Genomic DNA, 20,615 nt, shown 5'->3' with positions numbered 1-20,615 from the left:
CTATCATGAGAAATGCACACTCAGAAAAGAAGATTATCAGAGCATGATCATCAGTATTTATAAGACTGAAAGTGTTTAAGAGAAGACTTGTTGTTTCCTATAGAAAAATGTTGAAGATATATTTCTGCACTTTGAAAGCATTTTATCGGTCATTGTTTGAAACGGGTGAAATGGAGAGCTGGTTTTTGATGCAATATTCTTTCTAAGAATGCCTTGAAGTGTTAATACATTGTGCTGAATTGTGCCATATCAAGTTAATTTAATATTTAAGCAGTAAGGGATGAGTGCCTGCAGCCCTGGGACTTTACAATGCAGCATGGCCTGTTTAAAAGTGGTTGCTTTTATAAAGCCTTACTAATTAAATATATTAAGGACCCACATATTCATTGTTTATTTTTTAAAACAATTCATTCAAAATTGGCATTCTTCCATTATAACAGGGACTTTGACCTAAAATATTTACTTGAAAATTCTCTGCGATTTCAGTTAGTATTTCAGTAATTTAACCTCACATTCACGTTCACAGTTTTCTGATGTTGTTTCATGGTTATGTGACATGCAGACAAATCACACATTTAATGTTTTTTTTAGTCAACGTTTTATTTTGGTTGTTGTTATTGTAAAATTATTCATTTATTCTAATGTTATAGTTTTTTTGAATTATTAATTAATTATTCATTGAATTTATTATTTATAATGATCCCAGTTCTGGAAAACTTGTGGTATAAAATATAATCTGCTGAACCAGTTGTTCACATCAGAGAACTTTATTATGGATTATAGAATGAATGCAAAATTATATTGACCAGTGAGAATTCAGCACCGGAACTATCCATTTTATAAACAGTAACACATACTAGGATTATACTAAGGTAAAAACATAGGCCCTTTTACAGTTTACAGACTTGCTCAAGTCTTGATACTACATCAGTATTTCTTAACTAGAGGTCCGGGGCCCACCTGGGGGCCTCAGAAAATTCCCACTAGGGCTGCTGGATTACTAAAAAAGTAATTAAATTAACAAATTTATGAAGTAAAATAATCTAAAATAAAACCTTACAAAAGATGTATAACTTTTATTAAAGAATGTATCGTTCTTTAAAGTTTAACTGTAATTCATGAATAACAATTGGACAGTGGGCAGGTCTGTTGACAATGGCTGCACTTTTTTGAGAATGCTTTCGGGAATATATATATATATATATATATATATATATATATATATATATATATATAATATATAAGTGGTTTTATAAAATAAGCTCATAATTATAGATTTTATAGTTTTTGGAGGGCTCATAAAAGCATGAAATGGACTTTTCTCCATCTGCTGCCTTTGACTTCACAGCTCAGCACAGATGCAAGTGTAGCAACTGTTTGTGTTCTTGTGCTGTCATCAGCCAGTCAGGGCAGGGCATTTTCCTTTTCTGCTCTAGATTCATTAATCACATGGCATTTACCGCTCAGGTGATTGGCTCAAAATAACCTTGTGGCAGAATTGTTGGCTCATAAGCAAAGATGTAGATTACATATCACATACTTCCAGGGGCCCCTGTGCCCAACTGCCTGAGATGAATGTGAATGCTAATGGATAATGGATGAGAAACGACATGGCTACGCTCTGTGAGATGGTTCCCAACTCTGGTTACCAGGGATGAGTGATTTGCACTCACTTGTACATGAGTGCAATGCAAGAAAATCCATCAAATCATTCCGATAAATTCAATGCCTGTTACTTTGTTCTCCCTGATCACACCCAATTTTCTGCTACTATAATCATCCCAGCAGAGAGCAATGTGTAGATTGAGATACTCTTGGAGTCTGTCTTGAATCCAAATGACATTTACGTTTTATTGTCTCTGCAAATTCACCTCAGGCTTCCTATTTTCTTACCTCTCATCCATCCATCTCTGGGGTGTAATCTGTCAAGATCACTCGAAATAAATGAAATCTGTTGTGCCGTATCAGACGGGCGTTCCCTGCTCCTCTCCGCGTGCCTGGTGGAATCTACAGAAGCACGGCTGCTGGAACGGGACGTCCTGGCATCGCGGGTTCGAGAGGTGGAGGAAGAGAACCGGCAGATCCGCCTCCAGCTGAGCCAATCGCAGGGCCTGGCTGCCCAGCCTGCTGAGGGTAACTATGGCAACCAGCAGTGGGTTGCATCAGCAGACACCGGTCCAGAAGACGTGGAGAACACAGCCGAGGAACGGGCCAATCACAGCGAGTGTTCTCGCTCGCCCACAGCCGAGAAGTGTGAGGTAAGATGACATATTAGGTCCTGTCAGATGTGAGAACAAATCTTTAGAGGAACATGCAGCGGTCCGAAACACACTTTGGTGTTTTTTTCCCAAAGACAAGTTCGATAGGTTGAAATGATAAAACAATACGGGCTAATATAGTTGGTTGAAACTAAAAAATGGCTCTGAAAAGTAAAGTCATTTCTATGGAAAGTACTGGCATCATCACTGTAATTTGATATTCTGTATTTATCGTATCTATATTCAAATAATATTTCTGCCATATGTGTATGATTCTTTTATGGTTGACTGCTGCATGTTAGATGATAAGTGTCTACACAATAAGTTTTAAGCTAAAGTTCTTCAGTCCAATCTAAAACATTGGCCTTTCTCTCCACACACAGTTGATTCACGTGGCGTGTGTGTGTGCGGGTCACAACGCCAGTCGGGACGTGGTCACTCTGGTCAAATCTATCCTGTTCCACAGGTAAGAACCACGGACAGGAAAATTAATAGTAAATAAAAAAGCAGTATAATAGTATACTGACACCAATATACAGAGCTGCATTGTGCATGCAATCTTATCTATGCGATGTGTATAAGAATAAATATTGGAATTCAGCTATATAATTTATTTCATATGTATTGTGTTTGACCTGAAATGAAATTTACACAATTACAAATTCTAATTTTCTAATTCAAAATCAAATTATTTATTTATTTATTTTTTAAGTTGAATTTTAGTTTGAAATTTGACATTTCAATTTTGGAATTTGGAATTTTACATTTGAAATTAAAATTCCAAACTTGAAATTTCATTTTCAGATTTCATTTTCCAAAATTCAGCATGATTTAATTAATAATTACCAAATTTCAAATTACCAAATTGTCACCTTAGCATCACATACTGTATTGTCACCTTTGTTGTCGCACCACATGATAATTGTAAATTAAATCATGAAACTAGCAAAAATAGTCATCAACATTTTTTTAATTTGCTTGATGTATTCATACAGTATAAAACCTAAGACATCAACATGTCCACATCTCTCTTTTCAGGAGAAACCCACTACACTTTCATTTCATCACAGATACAGTGGCCAATCAGATCCTCAGCACTCTGTTCCAGTCATGGATGGTGCCGTCCGTACAAGTCAGCTTCTATGACGCTGATGAACTCAAAGTAAGCACCGTTCTTCCATGACTCTACACTTGCTCTTTGACCCAGAGATAATGACCATGTCACAGAGCACCATTATAGAGGTTTAATGGGAGGTCATAAGCAGTGATAGTTTTGAAACGATGCAGGTGGCAATGACAAGTCTGAAGAATGATGCCCATCACAATCCTCTCTGAGCTCATTCAGGCACAAACAACTGGGATGAAAGACGTGTCACATGCGCTTATGGATTGTAATGAAGGGGCAAAGGTCCCCTTGGGATAGTATGGCTTGTCTGTGATAGTGGAAACATTGAGCTTGTTTACACTCCAGCGAGCTCAAGCGCTCTTACTCTCTTGCACGCTCCAGAGCATGTGGGAAAACACAGAATTATTCATTTCTGTTCATATATTTAAAGTGACAGTTCTTATCTTTTTTTTTGTTTGTTTTTTTTTACAACTTGGCATGTGAGTGCAGCCTTTGCTGTGGCGTTGAATTATTCACTGTCCGTTGTGATTTTTTATTTATTTATTTTTTATGCAGTGCACGTTAGAGTGAAGTGTCAATCAAAGAGCATGCCTCCTCGACGCACACACATGCACACATATTCTAGGAGAGCTCATTCTAGTTTACATTACACTGCACACTCAAGGACACTCACATGAATGCATGCACAATAACACAAATACATTACTTCTTGTCCTGTTTTGTGCTCTCGCCCCCCTCCCGCATTTAGTACACCACTGATTGTCAGCTGTTTGGCTTGGAGCCATCTCTAATCATGTGGATTTTACATCCTGTGTCTCTGCTGTGCATAGAGACCTCTTTGCTCTCCTGAGTATAGGAAAGCTAAACTGCAGGAAATCCAGTCTTTTTCAATCAACCCCTCTTCGGCAGATTATTATTAACCACGAGATCAGGTCATAAAGGATGTATGCTGAGAAGATGAAGCATACAATAAGAACTGTATAGGGTCATTTCCATGGGTTCAGATGATGCTATAACTGCAGAATACAGTTCAGGAGCAAACATGAGGAGCACAATGAGCGCCTTATAAGAGGGTTATAAGAACAATCTAAAAACTATATCCAGGTCAGGTATAGTAAATAATCAGTTATATTAGTTGCAAAACCTTGGAATACATGTTTTCATCCTGTGTACATTATTATTATTATATCAATATCTGGGTCTCAGTACAATAATATTATGATTTTGTAATGCTTAGTGTATAGTAATTTTAAACCTTATTTTCTCTTACATTCATCACTTGAGAATATCAGGACAGTTGTGTGTGGAAGAGCACAACAGCAGGTTTATATATATATATATATATATATATACAACAGCAGGTTTATATATATATATATATATATATATATATATATATATATATATATATATATATATATAAACCTGCTGTTGTGCTCTCCCCTCAACAGCTGAGAAAAAAAAAATCTATATATTGTTTTATAAATATTACAGTATATATATATATATATATATATATATATATATATATATATATATATATATATATATATATATATATATATATATATATATATAATTATTTTTTTATTATTATTTTTGATATATTATAGTTTTTATACTTTTTAATCACATTTTAGTTAAAGGTTTAGATGTTATTATTTAAATATATCTACATAGTTTCGTTTTAACATATTTGCACTTTGACCTGAAATTAAAGATTCAGAAAAAAGAAAAAGTTAAATGTTTCATTTGAAATTAGAAATTTATTTTTTGGAATTATATATATTTTTTTTTTAATTTGAAATGAATTAGAAGAGTGTTTTACACATAATAATCTCTCTCTCTCTCTCTCTCTCTCTCTCTCTCTCTCTCTGTCTCTCTCTCTTTCTTTCTCTCTCTCTAATTGATTATAAGTTTAAAATGCAGTAAATGTTTTGTCAGAAATACACAAAAGTTAAATACTGTTTAAAAGTGTATATTTAAATATATAATAATTGTCACAGATTTGATTCTCTTTTGCCAAGTTGATTGATACTTTTCTATGATTATACTGTTGTAATTTATACAGCTGGATGATTTTTACTGAAGTTTTACTGAAGTTTATATTAAATATTTATATATTGAATGAGAAAAATATTTCTAGAACCGAGGCTGAAACAGTCACTCGTGCTCTTTTGCTCGTTTCTCACAGATTTCTGTGTTTATCTCTCTCATTCTCCTAGTCGGAGGTGTCATGGATACCAAACAAACACTATTCAGGAATTTACGGCCTGATGAAGCTCACACTCACCAAAGCTCTGCCGTCCAACCTTTCAAAGGCCATCGTCCTCGATACAGATATCACCTTCGCCACGGACATCGCCGAGCTGTGGGCCATCTTCCGGAAGTTCACAGGTAATCGCTCACTTTTCTTCAGGAGGCATGTAAAGCATCTGGACAGTGAAACTTAACACCGATGTTGTGATTGCAGAGAAACAGGTGATTGGTCTGGTAGAGAATCAGAGCGATTGGTACCTCGGTAATCTGTGGAAAAATCATAAACCCTGGCCAGCCCTCGGGAGGGGCTTTAACACAGGTGAGGGCTTGCAACTTCTTGGCGATATATGATTCTAATAAGAAAAGAAAGGGGGAAAAGCATACAGTTTCAATAACTGAACACACACTGTCCCCTTTCACACTGCCGTTCCGGTAAATACACAGGTAAAGTGTTCCTGCAATTGTTCCCGGGTCACTAGATTTGGCACTTTCACACTGCCAGTGATGACCCAGTATATGTGCATGCTTTCACACACAACCCGTAAAGATCCCGTAATGACACGTGACATCAGCACGTGACGTGTAATGTACGAGTCGAAAACGCTAGGCACGTTATACTTTCACTGAAGCAAGCAAACGATCTCTGCGTCAGCGCGGAACGTGAGAAACTAACTGATCCCTGCTTCATTACAGTTCGCACAAATGTTTTCAATGTTCCGGAAATATTGCGGGTCTGACGTGCAGTGTGAAAGGGGCTACTGAAAACACAACCACATATATGTGTTTGGAATAAACAATATTTTTTTGTGTTTTTGAATGAAGCCTGTTATAAATATTCACCAATATAGTGAATTGCTAAATTGTGCTAATGTTTCACAATATGACTGTTTTTACTGTGTTTAAACTGATGAATGCAGTATTGGTGAGCATGACATACTTATTTCAAAAACATAAAAGAAAATCTAAATTATCCAAACTTTTTATCGGTAGTGCATATATTGTAATTTATTAACCAAATTCAATACTAAAAAATGAATAAAAAAATATAACGAATGAGTTATTCATGGTGTAAAAATGTAATTCACAGGGTTTTTTTTATCAACATGAGCCTGTGCAGCCTTCACCGGAAAGAGCACAGGCATGATCACTTCTGAATGGAGCACACTGTTTATGTCACACTGAGAATTTCATTTCAGTATGAAAAAGAGAATAGCTTTGCACTGGGCTCCGTTTGACAACAGGTGATTCTTTTTGGGGCTACAGGTGTGATTTTACTCTACCTTGAGAGACTGCGGCGCATCGGCTGGGAACAGATGTGGAGACTGACGGCAGAGCGAGAGCTAATGAGCATGCTTTCAACATCCCTGGCCGACCAGGTTCATATCCTTCATGAACAATACATGAAAAACACTTTAGAAGAAGAAGTGATCTCATAGATCTCAGGAGACTGTGCTTTGCGCAAAACTAGTCAAAATAATGATGAAATCTGAACTAACCATGGCTGGATAATGTGTATTGCAACAATTGTCATGTTATTATTTTATGTTCACAGGACATATTCAATGCATTCATAAAACAGAACCCAGTTCTGGTGCATCAGCTTCCGTGCTTCTGGAACGTTCAGTTATCGGATCACACACGCTCTGAACAGTGCTACACCGAGGTGTCAGACCTAAAGGTAACAATATATTTGAAAAATGTTTAGGTATATTAGTTATTAAAGACTAAATTGACCCAGAGGAATTAAGACTAACGATTCTTTCAAAGAGGATCTTTAATTGGTTCAGGCTTTGCCAAATTCACTGTTTGTTTTACAAATTCCCTCTAATGCAAATGTTCGCCCAACCGTCACATTAATTTCCTGTCAAATTTCCATTTGAGCAAACTTCTTTGAAGTTGTTTATTGCTCACTTTTATTATTTCCTCCTGCAGGTCATTCACTGGAACTCTCCTAAAAAGCTGAGGGTGAAGAACAAGCACGTGGAATTTTTCCGTAATCTTTACTTGACGTTCCTGGAGTACGACGGGAACCTTCTGCGACGGGAACTCTTCGGCTGTCCCAGTCAGGCCAGCTCTGAGGGCACAGTGGTGAGTTCGTTTAGTAGTAGATTATGCAGTATTATGCAAATATCTTATTTTTGGAGTGGCATGCATATAATGTCATTATTTGTTGACTTAAATGCTTAAAAATACACAATAAAATACGTATACATCTTGTAAATGGACTGTATATCTGACAGTCCTGGGCTACAGAAGCCTGTTTCTGCCTGATATTTTAAAATAAATAATACATTTCTAATAAGTAATTTATAATTACTTAAACTAACCCAGACAGCAAGCTCTTTCGGCCCAAGTCCGGCCCGCATCTGGCCTGTATGCTGGGAATAAGACTGCCATATAAAATAATTTAGAGACATAAACACAGAATTGTAATGTTGACTCGCTATTCTGAGAATAAAAATCAGAATTGTGAGATTAAAGGTTAAGGAAAAACTCAAAGGGCAGCTCGACCAGTGCCTTTTTTGATGTGTCTTGCTCAGCGTAGCTGATAACACATATTATTCATTGTTTCCAGCTTCAGCACGCACTAGAGGAGTTAGATGAGGATGACCAGTGCTATGATTTTCGGAGGGAGCGAATCATGGTGCACAGGGTGCATCTGTACTTCCTGCAGTATGAATACACACCTACAGATGATGGCACAGACATCACACTGGTCGCACAGCTCTCTATGGACAGGTGAGGAAGATAGACTGTCCAAATGTATCTGCAGTCACGTTTGGGCCGCTCATGCTCATGCTCATGCCAAGGCAATTTAATTACAAAGCTGTCAGATATGATGTTGTGTTTAATGAACCCTCTGCAGCACTCTGATTTAAATGAGAATAGATTTCTACAAGCATTGCAAGTTAATAACATTTTCAAAACAGGAGGATTATTGTTTACTAAAACTGTTAAATGATAAAGCTGAAATAAAATAAAATATAAATATTAGATTTTTCTTTTTTTCTTTTTTTTCTCAGTGAGTAGAGAATGCAACATTTCTTATTTTTTTATTTAAGTGGAATAACTAAAATGCCTGACTGGAAATAAAATAAAATTCAAACTGAAAAAAATTATAATAATAGTAATAAGTAATAATTATATAGGCAATATTAATATTAATATTAATATTAAGTTAATATTAATATATAAAAAATAAACAAATAAAAAAGCAGAAAAAAAATAACTGAATAGCAAAACTGAACAAATACTAATACGAAAAAGCACATAAGAAATATACTATAAAATAAGAAACATTTAAATAAAAATGAAAGTGTAAAAATAAAATTACAATTATTAATAGATTCTTAATCTTCACTTAGTCATATTTTTTCAATTTTTATTACATTTAAATATAAATAAAACTATAATATTATACAAACAAAAGTAAAATATTGCTTTAAGCATGTTGAACCCTCGTGTTATTTCCAGATGTACTTTATTTTAGGGTTGCTAATTTAACATGAAATTTAACATAATGCTTGACAAGGGATTGTTGTGAAATAAATTGTGTAAATAATAATTAATTATAGCATATTTTGCATTTTGTAATTAATTCTATTAATTCACTGGCACGTCATTTATTTAATTCACTTGCATTCGACCGAAGACCCTACATTATTAAAAAATAATTGTGCATTATCTTCCATTTAGAGTCCTTCCAACCATATATATATATAGTTTTCCTTTATTTATTTTTTATATCACTGAAGCCTCTGTTTTATCATGAAGTAGTCTTGGCATTTTCTGAAAGGTGATTGTTATGCAGGATAGCAGCTTTGTTTGTGTTTAAAACAAGTTTAAACTAGAAGCGTCTGACGTAGTGAAGATCAGAATGTACCATACTAGCTACTGAAAGCTTGCCCTGCAGGTTTAAAAAAATGTATCAACAAAAAGCCGTAATCTTGCCTCAGTTCAGTTACTGCCCAAAATTTCACCAGAGACACTTGTATTTGTCCACAGACTGCAGATGCTGGAGGCCATCTGTAAACACTGGGAGGGCCCCATTAGTTTGGCCCTGTACATGTCTGATGCCGAGGCCCAGCAGTTCCTGCGTTACGCTCAGGCATCTGAAGTCCTGAAGAACCGCAAGAATGTAGGCTATCATATCGTTTATAAGGAGGGTCAGTTCTACCCTGTCAATCTGGTACGCAATGTGGCACTCCGCAACGTCAACACACCCTACGTTTTTCTGACCGATGTGGATTTTCTGCCTGTGTACGGCCTCTACGATTACCTCCGGTAAGCTGTGAATTTGTTAGGAATTATCTGTTAATGTACCGCTCCATTTCTGTAATATATCTCTGTTTTGGTAAATTAGAAAAAGTATAGTCCAGCTGGACATGGCCAATACCAAGAAGGCTCTGGTTGTGCCTGCCTTTGAGACGCTGAGATATCGCCTCTCCTTCCCCAAATCCAAGGCCGAGCTGCTGTCTATGCTGGACATGGGGACACTCTACACCTTCAGGTACAGCAGACATTCAAAATAATCATCTCATAATCACTCTCCAGTGTGTCTAGAATAGATTTTTAGAGTTAAAGACAAATAAGAGTGTGCCCAATAAAGAGAAGGGAAATTCTTGTAAAATTTCACGATTTTATAAATGTACTTTTTATATTCATGTCAGTTCCATGTGGGTTTTGAAAATGTTTCAATTAATTTATTTTTCCATTGAAACTACAGGATAATAACATACAGTTTATATATATATATATATATATATATATATATATATATATATATATATATATATATATATATATATATATATATAATAATAATTATATTATATATAATATAGTTTTTTTTTTAAACACTTTGAACATATGTGAGTGTACTCCTTAAACATTTAAAAAAGATTCAGTCATATAATCTAGTCTTTTGGGGGCCACACCACATTACATTTTAAAAAGTGGTCTTTGACAGTAAACTGATATTAAACATCAATAATCAGTGGAACAGCTTTTTTTTTTTTTTTATAAAAATAAAAAATTAAATAATAATAATAATAAATTTTATTAGATTTTATTTTTTATAAGGGTGTATCACCTTGCAAAAATATCAATTATTTTTAATTCAGAAAATAAAAAATATGCGCATTATAGAGCAAGGTTTCCTGAGTTTATAAAAAGATTATTAAATCATAAAAATGTAAAATAAAAATAAAAAATTAATATATATATATATATATATATATATATATATATATATATATATATATATATATATAAATTTATTTATATATATATATATATATATAAATTTATTTATTTATTTTTTTTTTTTTTTGTTGCTGTTATTTACTTTCAAGTTCAAGCACAAGCACATTATCCAGCATTAGATAACCATGAAAATGTAACTGTGTTATTAAATAGTTTCAATACTGACTTAAAAATGGCTACTTCCAGGTGTTCATTTGACAAAAAAAAAAAAAAAAAAAATTTAGTATGAAAGTATTCATTTACTACTCTTCTGAAATGCAGGTATCACGTCTGGACAAAGGGTCACGCGCCAACCAATTATGCCAAATGGAGAACAGCCACAACGCCATACAAGGTGGAGTGGGAGGCAGATTTTGAGCCGTATGTTGTTGTGCGACGAGACTGTCCTGAGTATGACCAGAGATTTGTTGGCTTTGGCTGGAACAAAGTATCCCATATCATGGAGCTTGATGCTCAGGTAAGGTTTTAAAGGATGTTTGGCCTGTTTATACTACCAGTGTCCAGTGTCCCTAACCTGTCACATTTCCTTGTTCCAAAGGAGTATGATCTTATTGTGTTACCAAATGCCTTCATGATCCACATGCCCCACGCGCCCAGCTTCGACATCTCAAAGTTTCGTTCCAGTCCGAGTTACCGCTACTGCTTGACGACTCTGAAGGACGAGTTCCACCAAGACCTTTCTCGAAAGTACGGTTCTGCTGCTCTCAAGTACCTCACAGCACAGAGGAACATCTGAACACTGTTTCAAATGTACTTTAGCACACAGGAAGATGGCTCGGTCGAGTCATTTGAGGCTCGACAGCCAACATGCTGCTCTGCTACATGTTACGGTGTCTAGAGGAACGAAGCTGAAACCCACGTCTCTGCTAAAGACTATAAAATCAGAGCTTTAATTCTTCTTTTTGATAAGTCATACAGCAGAGAACTGTGGAAACCATTGACATCAGCAACACACCCATCAGTCTGGTGGTGAAAACTCGACCAAACATGCTTGAACTGCTTAAAAGACATTAGTAGATGTTTGTGATGACCTACTTGCTTTACAGCCTAAAACGAACGGTCATGATAAAGACCTTTTTTGACAATCAGGGCTTTTTCGTCACTTAAGATCTGCAGCTAGCGGTCCATGGCACTACACAGCTTTGAACCTGGCTGAAACCATTCGATGGAGTATCAAAAGGACGAGAAATTAATGAGCTTTCCAAAGACTCTTCGCTGGACTGAAGTGTGGGGAGGCCATCACGACAGACGAGGGATTTTAAGCCTTATAATTTCACTGATATTTAAAATATGTAAAAATATTTTTCTTTGTTTTTAATGAATACAAAACAACAACAAAAAAAATCGAAAATCACATTATTTTTTAATTTAGAAACACTGATTTGCTTGTAGCGAAAGAAGATTGAATGCTTGATAGGGGTGCGATATTATGTGCAGAGTCCCGAATGAAGGTTTGGGTGAGAAATGATCAGTGTGTTTAACTGCTGCATTTATAATTGTCACAAATGGCGCATATTAAGACATGCTTCAACATGCAGTATTATAACGTATACCAGGACGCTTTCCTGCCCTGAACTCAATCACCTTTTTTTTTTCACTTTTAAAGATTTGCACTACATACTGTTACAAAAAAAAAATAATTATAATATTAAATGTACATTTGCTTTGAGATCCACTCAAGGGACCATTAAAAACAAAAGAGGCATCCATTGCAGAAGTTTCTCACAGACTGAATATTTTGTCGTCAGATGTAAAACACTTCCTGTTGTTGAAAACAATATTTATCGTGTAAAATGTCACTTTCTGGTCAGCCCTGAAATAAGAATCCAATGTCCAACTCAACATCAGTCACTCAAAAATGCATTTGTAAAAAGATGTTGTGATTCCCAATGTGTCGGGTCTTTATAAAGAAACACTCCTCCAGGTCATATTGAGTTGACCAATCATATGCCACCCATGCCCTTCCACTCCATCAGACTGCAGATTTACGGTAAATACCCGTGCCTTTGCTGTGTTGCGAAAACTGGATATTGATTGTACTACTGTACGCATCAGCGGGGCCTGCAAGAATACAGGTACTCTATTTATTATTGTTGACTTAAATCAATCATATTTTTCTATGTAGGGGACAAAGTGCTTTAATAAATTCTCCCTGTTTCTATAGTTTTTTAAAGTTCTTGTGCTTTTTATTTGACAAGAGAATTTGAGCCACACATTGCTGTATGCGCTTCAATGAATATATTATCTTTGAGCTTGTTGTAGGATTCACTGGTGACTAATAGTTAAGAGGTCCAATACACGGCAGAGCTGACAGAAAATTTAGTATAAAATATTATAATATATGGTATAGAAATTTTGGTTTCACTTTATTTTACAGTACGTGTACTTACATGTACTTATAGTGTACTTACAGTGTATTAATCTAAGAAAGTTCTGGTAACACAAGGTAACTACATGGGGTAAGGTTAGGTTTAGGGGTAGGTTCAGGGTTAGTACCTAGTTATTACATAGTTATTGTAATTACTATAATAAGTACATACAGTAGTATGTACATGGGGAACAGGACTGTAAAATAAAGTGCTACCAAAATTTTTATAAAAGTACATTAATGGAATAGTTCACCAAAAGACATCAGGCCATCTAAAATGTAGATGAATTTGTTTGTTGAGTCCAAACAACTGATTAAATCATCACAATAATCCATAAGTTATCCACACCTCTCCAATCCATCAATGAATGTCTTGTGAACCGAAAAGATGTGTGTTTGTAAGAAACAAGTTCATCATTAAGGTGTTTTAACTTTAAACCACACTTCAGGGCAAAATATAAGTTATCATAATCCATAATTACGCTTCCTCTAGTAAAAAAACTCTATCTCCTGTTATGCTTTCACATCAAACTCTACCGACAAATTAGTTTAGAACTATTTTAAATTGTTTTCAATTGTAAATGGTGCTTAATCTGCACATATTTTTCTCCTGATTCAGATTACACAACTTTTTCCCTGGAGAAAATAATAATAAGGATGAGGAATTTCAACAGTTTGTTAAAAACTTCTTGACGGATTTGTTAATTACAAACAGACTTCACAAGAGGTTAACTTATGAGCTGGAGTTGTTTTTCATCAGCTATTTTTGACTCTCATTCTGATGCCACTTTAACCATATTTTAAAGACAAAATAAGTTACTACATAGTTTGACTTAAATCATAAGTTAAAAAAGCACTCTAAAGTCTATCTGCATTAATAATGAAGGCATACTATAATACATTTTAATTTAATATCAATTAACATGCACTTAAGTGCAGGATAAATAAATTGTCTGGAGAAGTTTCCGTGCATAAAAAAAAAAAAAAAACTATCAACTTCAGGTGCAGAATATGACCTGTGGACTGTAATTTAAGACCTCTGCTCTATATTACAGTAGACTTGCTGCTAATGTTGACTGCAAATGACTTCAGCCAATCCAGCTGTTAGTAGCAAGAGGGTGAAGTTGATCAATTGTTTTCCAAATGGAATTGACGCCTGTTAAAACAAAGGTAATTTCCGGCAATTGCAGGAGAGAGGCGGTGGTAAGCGGAGCCCTGAGAGCGAGCGGACGGCTCTTTCCTGTGCTGCGTGGGCTAATGCATGTGTAATTGCCTGAAGTGGCCCTTTATGACATCATGAATCAGAAACCATTGCACACAGTCAAAGAGTTTCAAGCTGCTTTTTCAGCATTCATTCATTCTACCCAGCAGCACATTATAGGAAAGGGCATGCAGGGAAACTGCTCACAGTTTGAGCACTGCAGCTCAGGATGTCCCAGCAACAATCTAGAAAATGGACTCACATCAGGAAACATACTCATGCTTGAATAATTCATTAGATACAAGACGGTGGCAAGGAAAATGCGGTTTCTTGCTGACTCCAACAGTCCCAAATCGATATATTTTTTAATTGATTTATTATTATTTATTTATTTGTTGGTTTGTTCTCATTAGTAATTGAAAATTATTGTCTCAGTTTTTTTTTTTTTTTCATTTCTTTGGGAACTTGGCTTAATGAATCCAGACCATAATGTCTTGCATTTACCTCAGGAAAAGTGTTTGTGTTTAATACAACAGATAAAAAAAAGTTTGGAATGTTTTTGAAGGCTCTTATAGACTGCATTTATATAATCAAAAATATAGTAAACACTGTAATATTGTAAAACATTATTACAATTTAAAATAAAAATGTAAGATGTAAGCGAGCACACCATGAATCAATTTTCCAAACCGTGTTTTTGGCTTGTCCTGAATCATTAGGGTACATCTATAATGAGTGTTTATATTCTGACTATTTTAGATTGCTTCGGGGGTACCGCAGCGGAGTAACCCAGTACCGTTGTGATTCTTCATTGACATAAACAGAGAGAAGTAGCTACGGCTACAATGTTCTCAAAAGTTACAGACTGCAGCTTTAAACAATAAAAAATCTTAACTGTTCCAGAATTTTGACAGATAGAAAAAAGAACAGAGATGGAAGTTCTCCTTAATGATGTCACCACCAAAATTGATTAATTTGTTTTGTGAGAGTCAAGCAACAGGAAATAGGTGCTTTTCTGTTTGTTCCTCACCAGTCATCTCCCCTTCACACTCAGTGTAACAAAGGAAGTAAATAAGGAACTATAGATAAATATAACCCAGAGGTTATTGTAGTGTTAACAGAGCTTGCTATGGTCAAAGGGGTAATAAAGTTTTTATATCACAAATGTTCAAGTGATTTCTCAACTTGTCATTTGTGATAATAATAAGTCTCAGGTTACACATGCATCCATGGTTCCCTGAAAATAGGGAACGAGATGCTGCGTACCCTAAAGGGCGCTATGGGGAATGCCTCCGGCATGAGCAGCGTTTGATGCACTAGTCTAAACATGACAATGACCTTGAAATTGGCAGGCGGCAGCCTATGATTTTACAACTGCTGCGGCTGAGAATATAAAAGAGCACCTGTGAAATATGTCATCCACTTCTTAGAGCCATAAGCAGGAACACCTGAAGCATGGCAAAGGGACACAGCGTCTTGTTGTATGGTTACATGCGTAACCTGAGATGTTCCCTTTAAAAAGTGAACTCGTGCTGTGTCCGCTAGATGGCACTATGTGGAACAGTATAACCCTGCTGCCATGCTGAAGGGATTATTTCCTTATGGGCTGAGCTAAGTCGAAGACTCAAAGGAATCCTCACCCCTGCAGCAGCAACGTGATTATAGACCAGAGCCTCTCAAGCATGAAGGCCTCAACAGGAGAGAAGAAGCCTAACTACATTCTTATTCAAGGAGGCTCACTGAGAGCCAAACACTCAGAGCTAACTGGCCCGCAAAGCTCTGCAGAGTGGAGGCCTAAATATATCAACTTTTAAATGAGAGGTGGCCTATCAACACTCCATACTAAGGTCAGTAGGAGGCAGCTAGAGAACATTACAACTTAGCATACTACCCTATTGCCAAGCTGAGCTCTAGGAACGGAAGCCTCAGTATGAATAACTCTCCAAATCGGAAGAATAGCTAACACTAACAATGCCCCATGCTCAGGATAACTTGTGAGGAGGGTAAGAGCAAACCAGGGTCTAACACAGATAGAAAGGTCACAAACCACCCAGCACATGCCCTTACCATAACCATGGATTTCAGAAATGCATGACATGGTGCAAATGTCCCATTCCACCACATCCTAAAAGTGTTCTATTAGACTGAGATCTGGTGACTGTGGAGGCTAAGTGTAGTGAATTCATTGTCAATTTCAGGAAACCATTTTGAGATTATTTGAACTTTGTGCATTATCTTGCTAGCAACAATTCTCAGGCACACTATGGCATTTGAATGTTCACTTGGTACCCAAAGTGGCCCCAAAATTTGCCAAGAAAATATCTCCCACATAATTACACTGACATCAACAAGGAATTTTCTCTTTTTCATGTTATTCTTTGTAAACCCTAGAGATGGCTGATCTCAGTAGACCATCAACAGCCCATCTGGCACCAACAATCATGCCACATCCAAAGAAACTTAAATCACCTATCTTCCCCATTCTGATACTTCAGGAGATCATCTTGACCATTATTACTGAACTCATATTCATAGCACAAACGGGGTGTAGTAGTGCTTCCCTTAGCAAACATTAATAATAAGATAAATGCATTAAATAGGTTTAACAAACTCAACTATATAAAAATCTCAAAAGTTAATTCATCAACTTTAGCACTATTCGGACGGGACTAGTTTTCTAAACTACGTTTGAGTTTCGATTCTTACCACCTGACGTCTGTGATTTTCATGTACCAATTCAGACGGGACTAACATCTCCGTGTTTATTACAGAGGTGGGATGGTCTGATTTGTGCATCTGGGCGTCACAGAGATCACGTGCTCTGTATGCGTGCATTGCATTCATTCAGAATGATTGCCTTAGTATTATTACACAATAAATACTAAATGGCTAGTATGACAAAACCATATTAATGTGTGGTTCCTTTAGTTTAACTTGTTTTCATCCTTTTTTTTATTTTTATTTTTTATTAAATGTAATTAAAACATTATGTAACTGAGTACATAAATGAACGTGAGTAATCTTACATGATGCTGATATTACAATAGCCGGTATTAACAGTTTACGCGATCTTGCTCTTGATTTTATTATTTGTATTATTTTGTTATTATTATTTATTTGCCGCTAAGCAAATAACGTTATATCAAACATCCGCGCTGTAAGAGCATCTACGGTAATTCACGTTGGCCAAAACACACAAGGAACCGCGTTGTGAAATAAAATATCACCGGCAGTCACAGACATTCGCATTCGGACGGGATTAGTTTTCTCAGAGGATCACTGAGTTTGCTGAAAAACGGTAGGTAATTTGCTCTGGAATTATCACAGAGGTTGTGTGAGAAAAACTCAGACGTGGCAGATTCGGACGGGATTAAAATCACCAAGTACGTATGTGAAACGCAGATTTCTCTAACGACCCCCTGTAAAACTAGTCCCGTCCGAATAGGGCTTTTGACAGCTTTAATATTTTCACATCACAGTCCAAGCAAAAACGGAAAACAAATGAAGAAGAAGGAAAACAAAAGGAATAAAAACAAAAATATTTCAATGGCTTGTGTCCTGTAGGAAATGAGGACAGAGTCCTGTTATAAATCTCACTTGCTCTTCACCCGGTGGACTCTGAATGAAAATATGGCTTTCTGCTCTTTTATCTCTCCTGAGGCCAAGGAGTCACTCTCAGAGTAAAGCTTTCTGTCAAACACTCTCATTTCCAGCCCTTTCCTGAATGATGTCAGGCATTCCTCAGCTGGACAAAAGTATATACAGAGGAATGACAGACGAATAAAAGCAATCAATGGTTTCTTCAAATCACAACGTCAACTCCAACGAATAAAACCCAAACATAATTTACACAAGTACATGAATGCAAACGCTTCAAGCTACAAAAGCTCAATTTCACACATCATTGCGCTCTGAAAGGAGTCAGAACGGAATTCATACTGCAACTTCTTGCATTCTCAGCTTTGCCGAAAGGGCCAGTATAACGGCATTAGTGTAAATTGTCTAAAATGTCTATTATATTCAGCATCGTTTTAGTTCATGTGGGCCATGTCAGGCTAGCTCGCATCAGCCAACAGTCAGCTGTTCCTGACGTGTACCAGTCCAGTCTTGACTCCGATCACAAGCGGTCTATTTAAATTCCCATTCTTCAGCATCTCTTCCATCACATCGCTGCTTGCAAATCAAACTGAACATCTGAAATCCACATCTAAGATAAGTGAATGCTCTGATAATCCATATCGCTGTGTATATTGCCTGGACTGCTAATTGTAATAAATAAATAATAATAAAAAAATATATATAAAAAAATAAATACGTTAGCAGTTTTGCATTGTTTGCAGGAGCAAAATATGAAGCATATTTGCACCAGCATTTATGCAACTGTGTTTATACTGTACACCTGGAGCACGCAGTCTAGAGCATGTAATCACTCTGAGGACATGCCGACAGTTAAGGCCATGATAACAGTTTAAATGAAACAAGCATTCTCGTGTAGGTGTTTCAAATGTTGTTTTTTTTTAATCTAATTATTAAATGGATAATAAGCCATATTTAAAAACATAATGCCCTGTAGAATAGGTTAAATCTAGTTAGCTATTTTTGCTAGTGATTTTATTTTTTTGAAGGGGGGGGGGGGAGGTAAACTACGTAACAAACTGTAGTTTCAAAGTAAGCAAGACTTATGTATCAGATGCTTAAATCTTTCAATATTTTTAACATACTTTTTTTTAGCAAACTTATTTAGGAAATAATGTCTTAAAAAAATGATTGTGCACGCATGCAGTGTTTGCGTGTTATTTACAATAATACATAAAATATTCAAATTTTTTTGTATGAAATTAAGTGCTTTAACTAACTTGTGTAGCACTTTCAGTACATCTTTATATAAAATTTCATAATTCTATTTTGTTTGAAATATGGTTAAAGATTACTGCTGAATGTTCTAACAAGCATTTACGATTTAACTAAAATTATTATTTTTGTTAAAGTTATTATTAGATAAAATACTGGAATGTAATTTATATTGAAATGTGTATGCCATGTATTTAAATACATGTATAATTACATTTGTAATGATGAAACTATGTAGTAGTGCATTTATTAACTATTAAAAAAGTATTCAAATGACACAATACAGTTCAAATAAAAGATTAAGTACTTTCATGTTAGTCAACACATTAGTGTACTTCCTTAAATAAAAAAATAAAATAAAAAAATAAAACATGATTTAATATGTACTTTAAAATAAATGTTTAGTTTGACACTAATACAAAGTGCACTTTTTAGAAGTCTACTTAAGTATGTTAGGAAACAGTAAACTACACTGAATCACACATGCGCAGTATCATCAGCTCCTCAAGAAGATCAAGGTTATATCAAATGATTTGTTCGCTACACTATCACTATCACAACTACACTCTCTCACAACAGACACGGAAGAGAAGACAATGCTAGTAGTTTTTTGAAGATGTTTTTCTTGCCTTTCTGGACATGGACAGTATACCGTGCACACAGTTTATTTTTCGGTGAACTAACCCTTTAATGTAGAGTGTGTTTCAAGCTTACACCTCACTCCGATGTTCCACTGTGACCAGCCTTTCCTGTTGTGTTTTTGAAGTGACAACAGCATGCACAGTCACTAATGAGAAGTAATTCCTTGGCAGGAAAACCAATACTTCCGCAGATCCTCTGAGAATCCCCATGTATCTGCTCAGGAAGTCTTTCCTGTTGTGCCACAGGAACACTTCCTTGAAACTGCAGTGATATTCATTTGTCTTTGTGCAATGGTAAGAGGCTGCTGCAGCAGGTGTCTGGCAGTGAGCATAAGAGATGTGGAGGGAGGAAAGGAGGGAGAAAGAGAGGGCTTTTAATCTGCCTGTGGATGTGGCTTTACACCATGTGATGCAGGCTGATGTGGGAGATGAGATCATTACTATAATTAAACCCTCTGTGGTTTTTATCAAACAGCTTATTTGATCTGACAATGTGAGATGAGGCATCATAGGAGGACTAGTAAACCTGCTTTTTCCACTGATCAGACTGGCATGCTCTCTGCCAGCTGGAGCTAAGTGCTCTTCTCGCAAATGTAATTTGTTTGAGTGACCGGAATCAGTCAGTTTTGTTTTGGAAAATGAAAAA

General features: G+C 35.8%; 1 protein-coding gene across 6 annotated transcripts in view; it reads left to right on the top strand.

Moving 5' to 3' along the window:
• The window catches only part of LOC113061753 (LARGE xylosyl- and glucuronyltransferase 2), a 113,516-nt gene extending 100,445 nt beyond the window's left edge, over positions 1–13,071 (top strand). For all 6 annotated transcript variants that reach the window (XM_026231158.1, XM_026231157.1, XM_026231159.1 and 3 more), the window contains 13 exons: positions 1,969–2,258; positions 2,642–2,724; positions 3,297–3,420; positions 5,610–5,781; positions 5,858–5,962; positions 6,907–7,019; positions 7,196–7,321; positions 7,576–7,731; positions 8,219–8,382; positions 9,649–9,927; positions 10,007–10,153; positions 11,170–11,365; positions 11,447–13,071. In XM_026231158.1, the coding sequence (XP_026086943.1) occupies positions 1,969–2,258; positions 2,642–2,724; positions 3,297–3,420; positions 5,610–5,781; positions 5,858–5,962; positions 6,907–7,019; positions 7,196–7,321; positions 7,576–7,731; positions 8,219–8,382; positions 9,649–9,927; positions 10,007–10,153; positions 11,170–11,365; positions 11,447–11,644 (2,153 nt within the window). In that variant the 3' untranslated portion in view covers positions 11,645–13,071. The remainder of the gene's footprint in view (positions 1–1,968; positions 2,259–2,641; positions 2,725–3,296; positions 3,421–5,609; positions 5,782–5,857; positions 5,963–6,906; positions 7,020–7,195; positions 7,322–7,575; positions 7,732–8,218; positions 8,383–9,648; positions 9,928–10,006; positions 10,154–11,169; positions 11,366–11,446) is intronic.
• Positions 13,072–20,615: the final 7,544 nt, after the last annotated feature.

Source organism: Carassius auratus, chromosome 43 (genome assembly GCF_003368295.1).
Source record: "Carassius auratus strain Wakin chromosome 43, ASM336829v1, whole genome shotgun sequence".
Lineage (NCBI taxonomy): Eukaryota > Metazoa > Chordata > Actinopteri > Cypriniformes > Cyprinidae > Carassius > Carassius auratus.
Note: the sequence above shows the minus strand (reverse complement) of the source record. Positions and strands in the feature narration are given on the sequence as shown.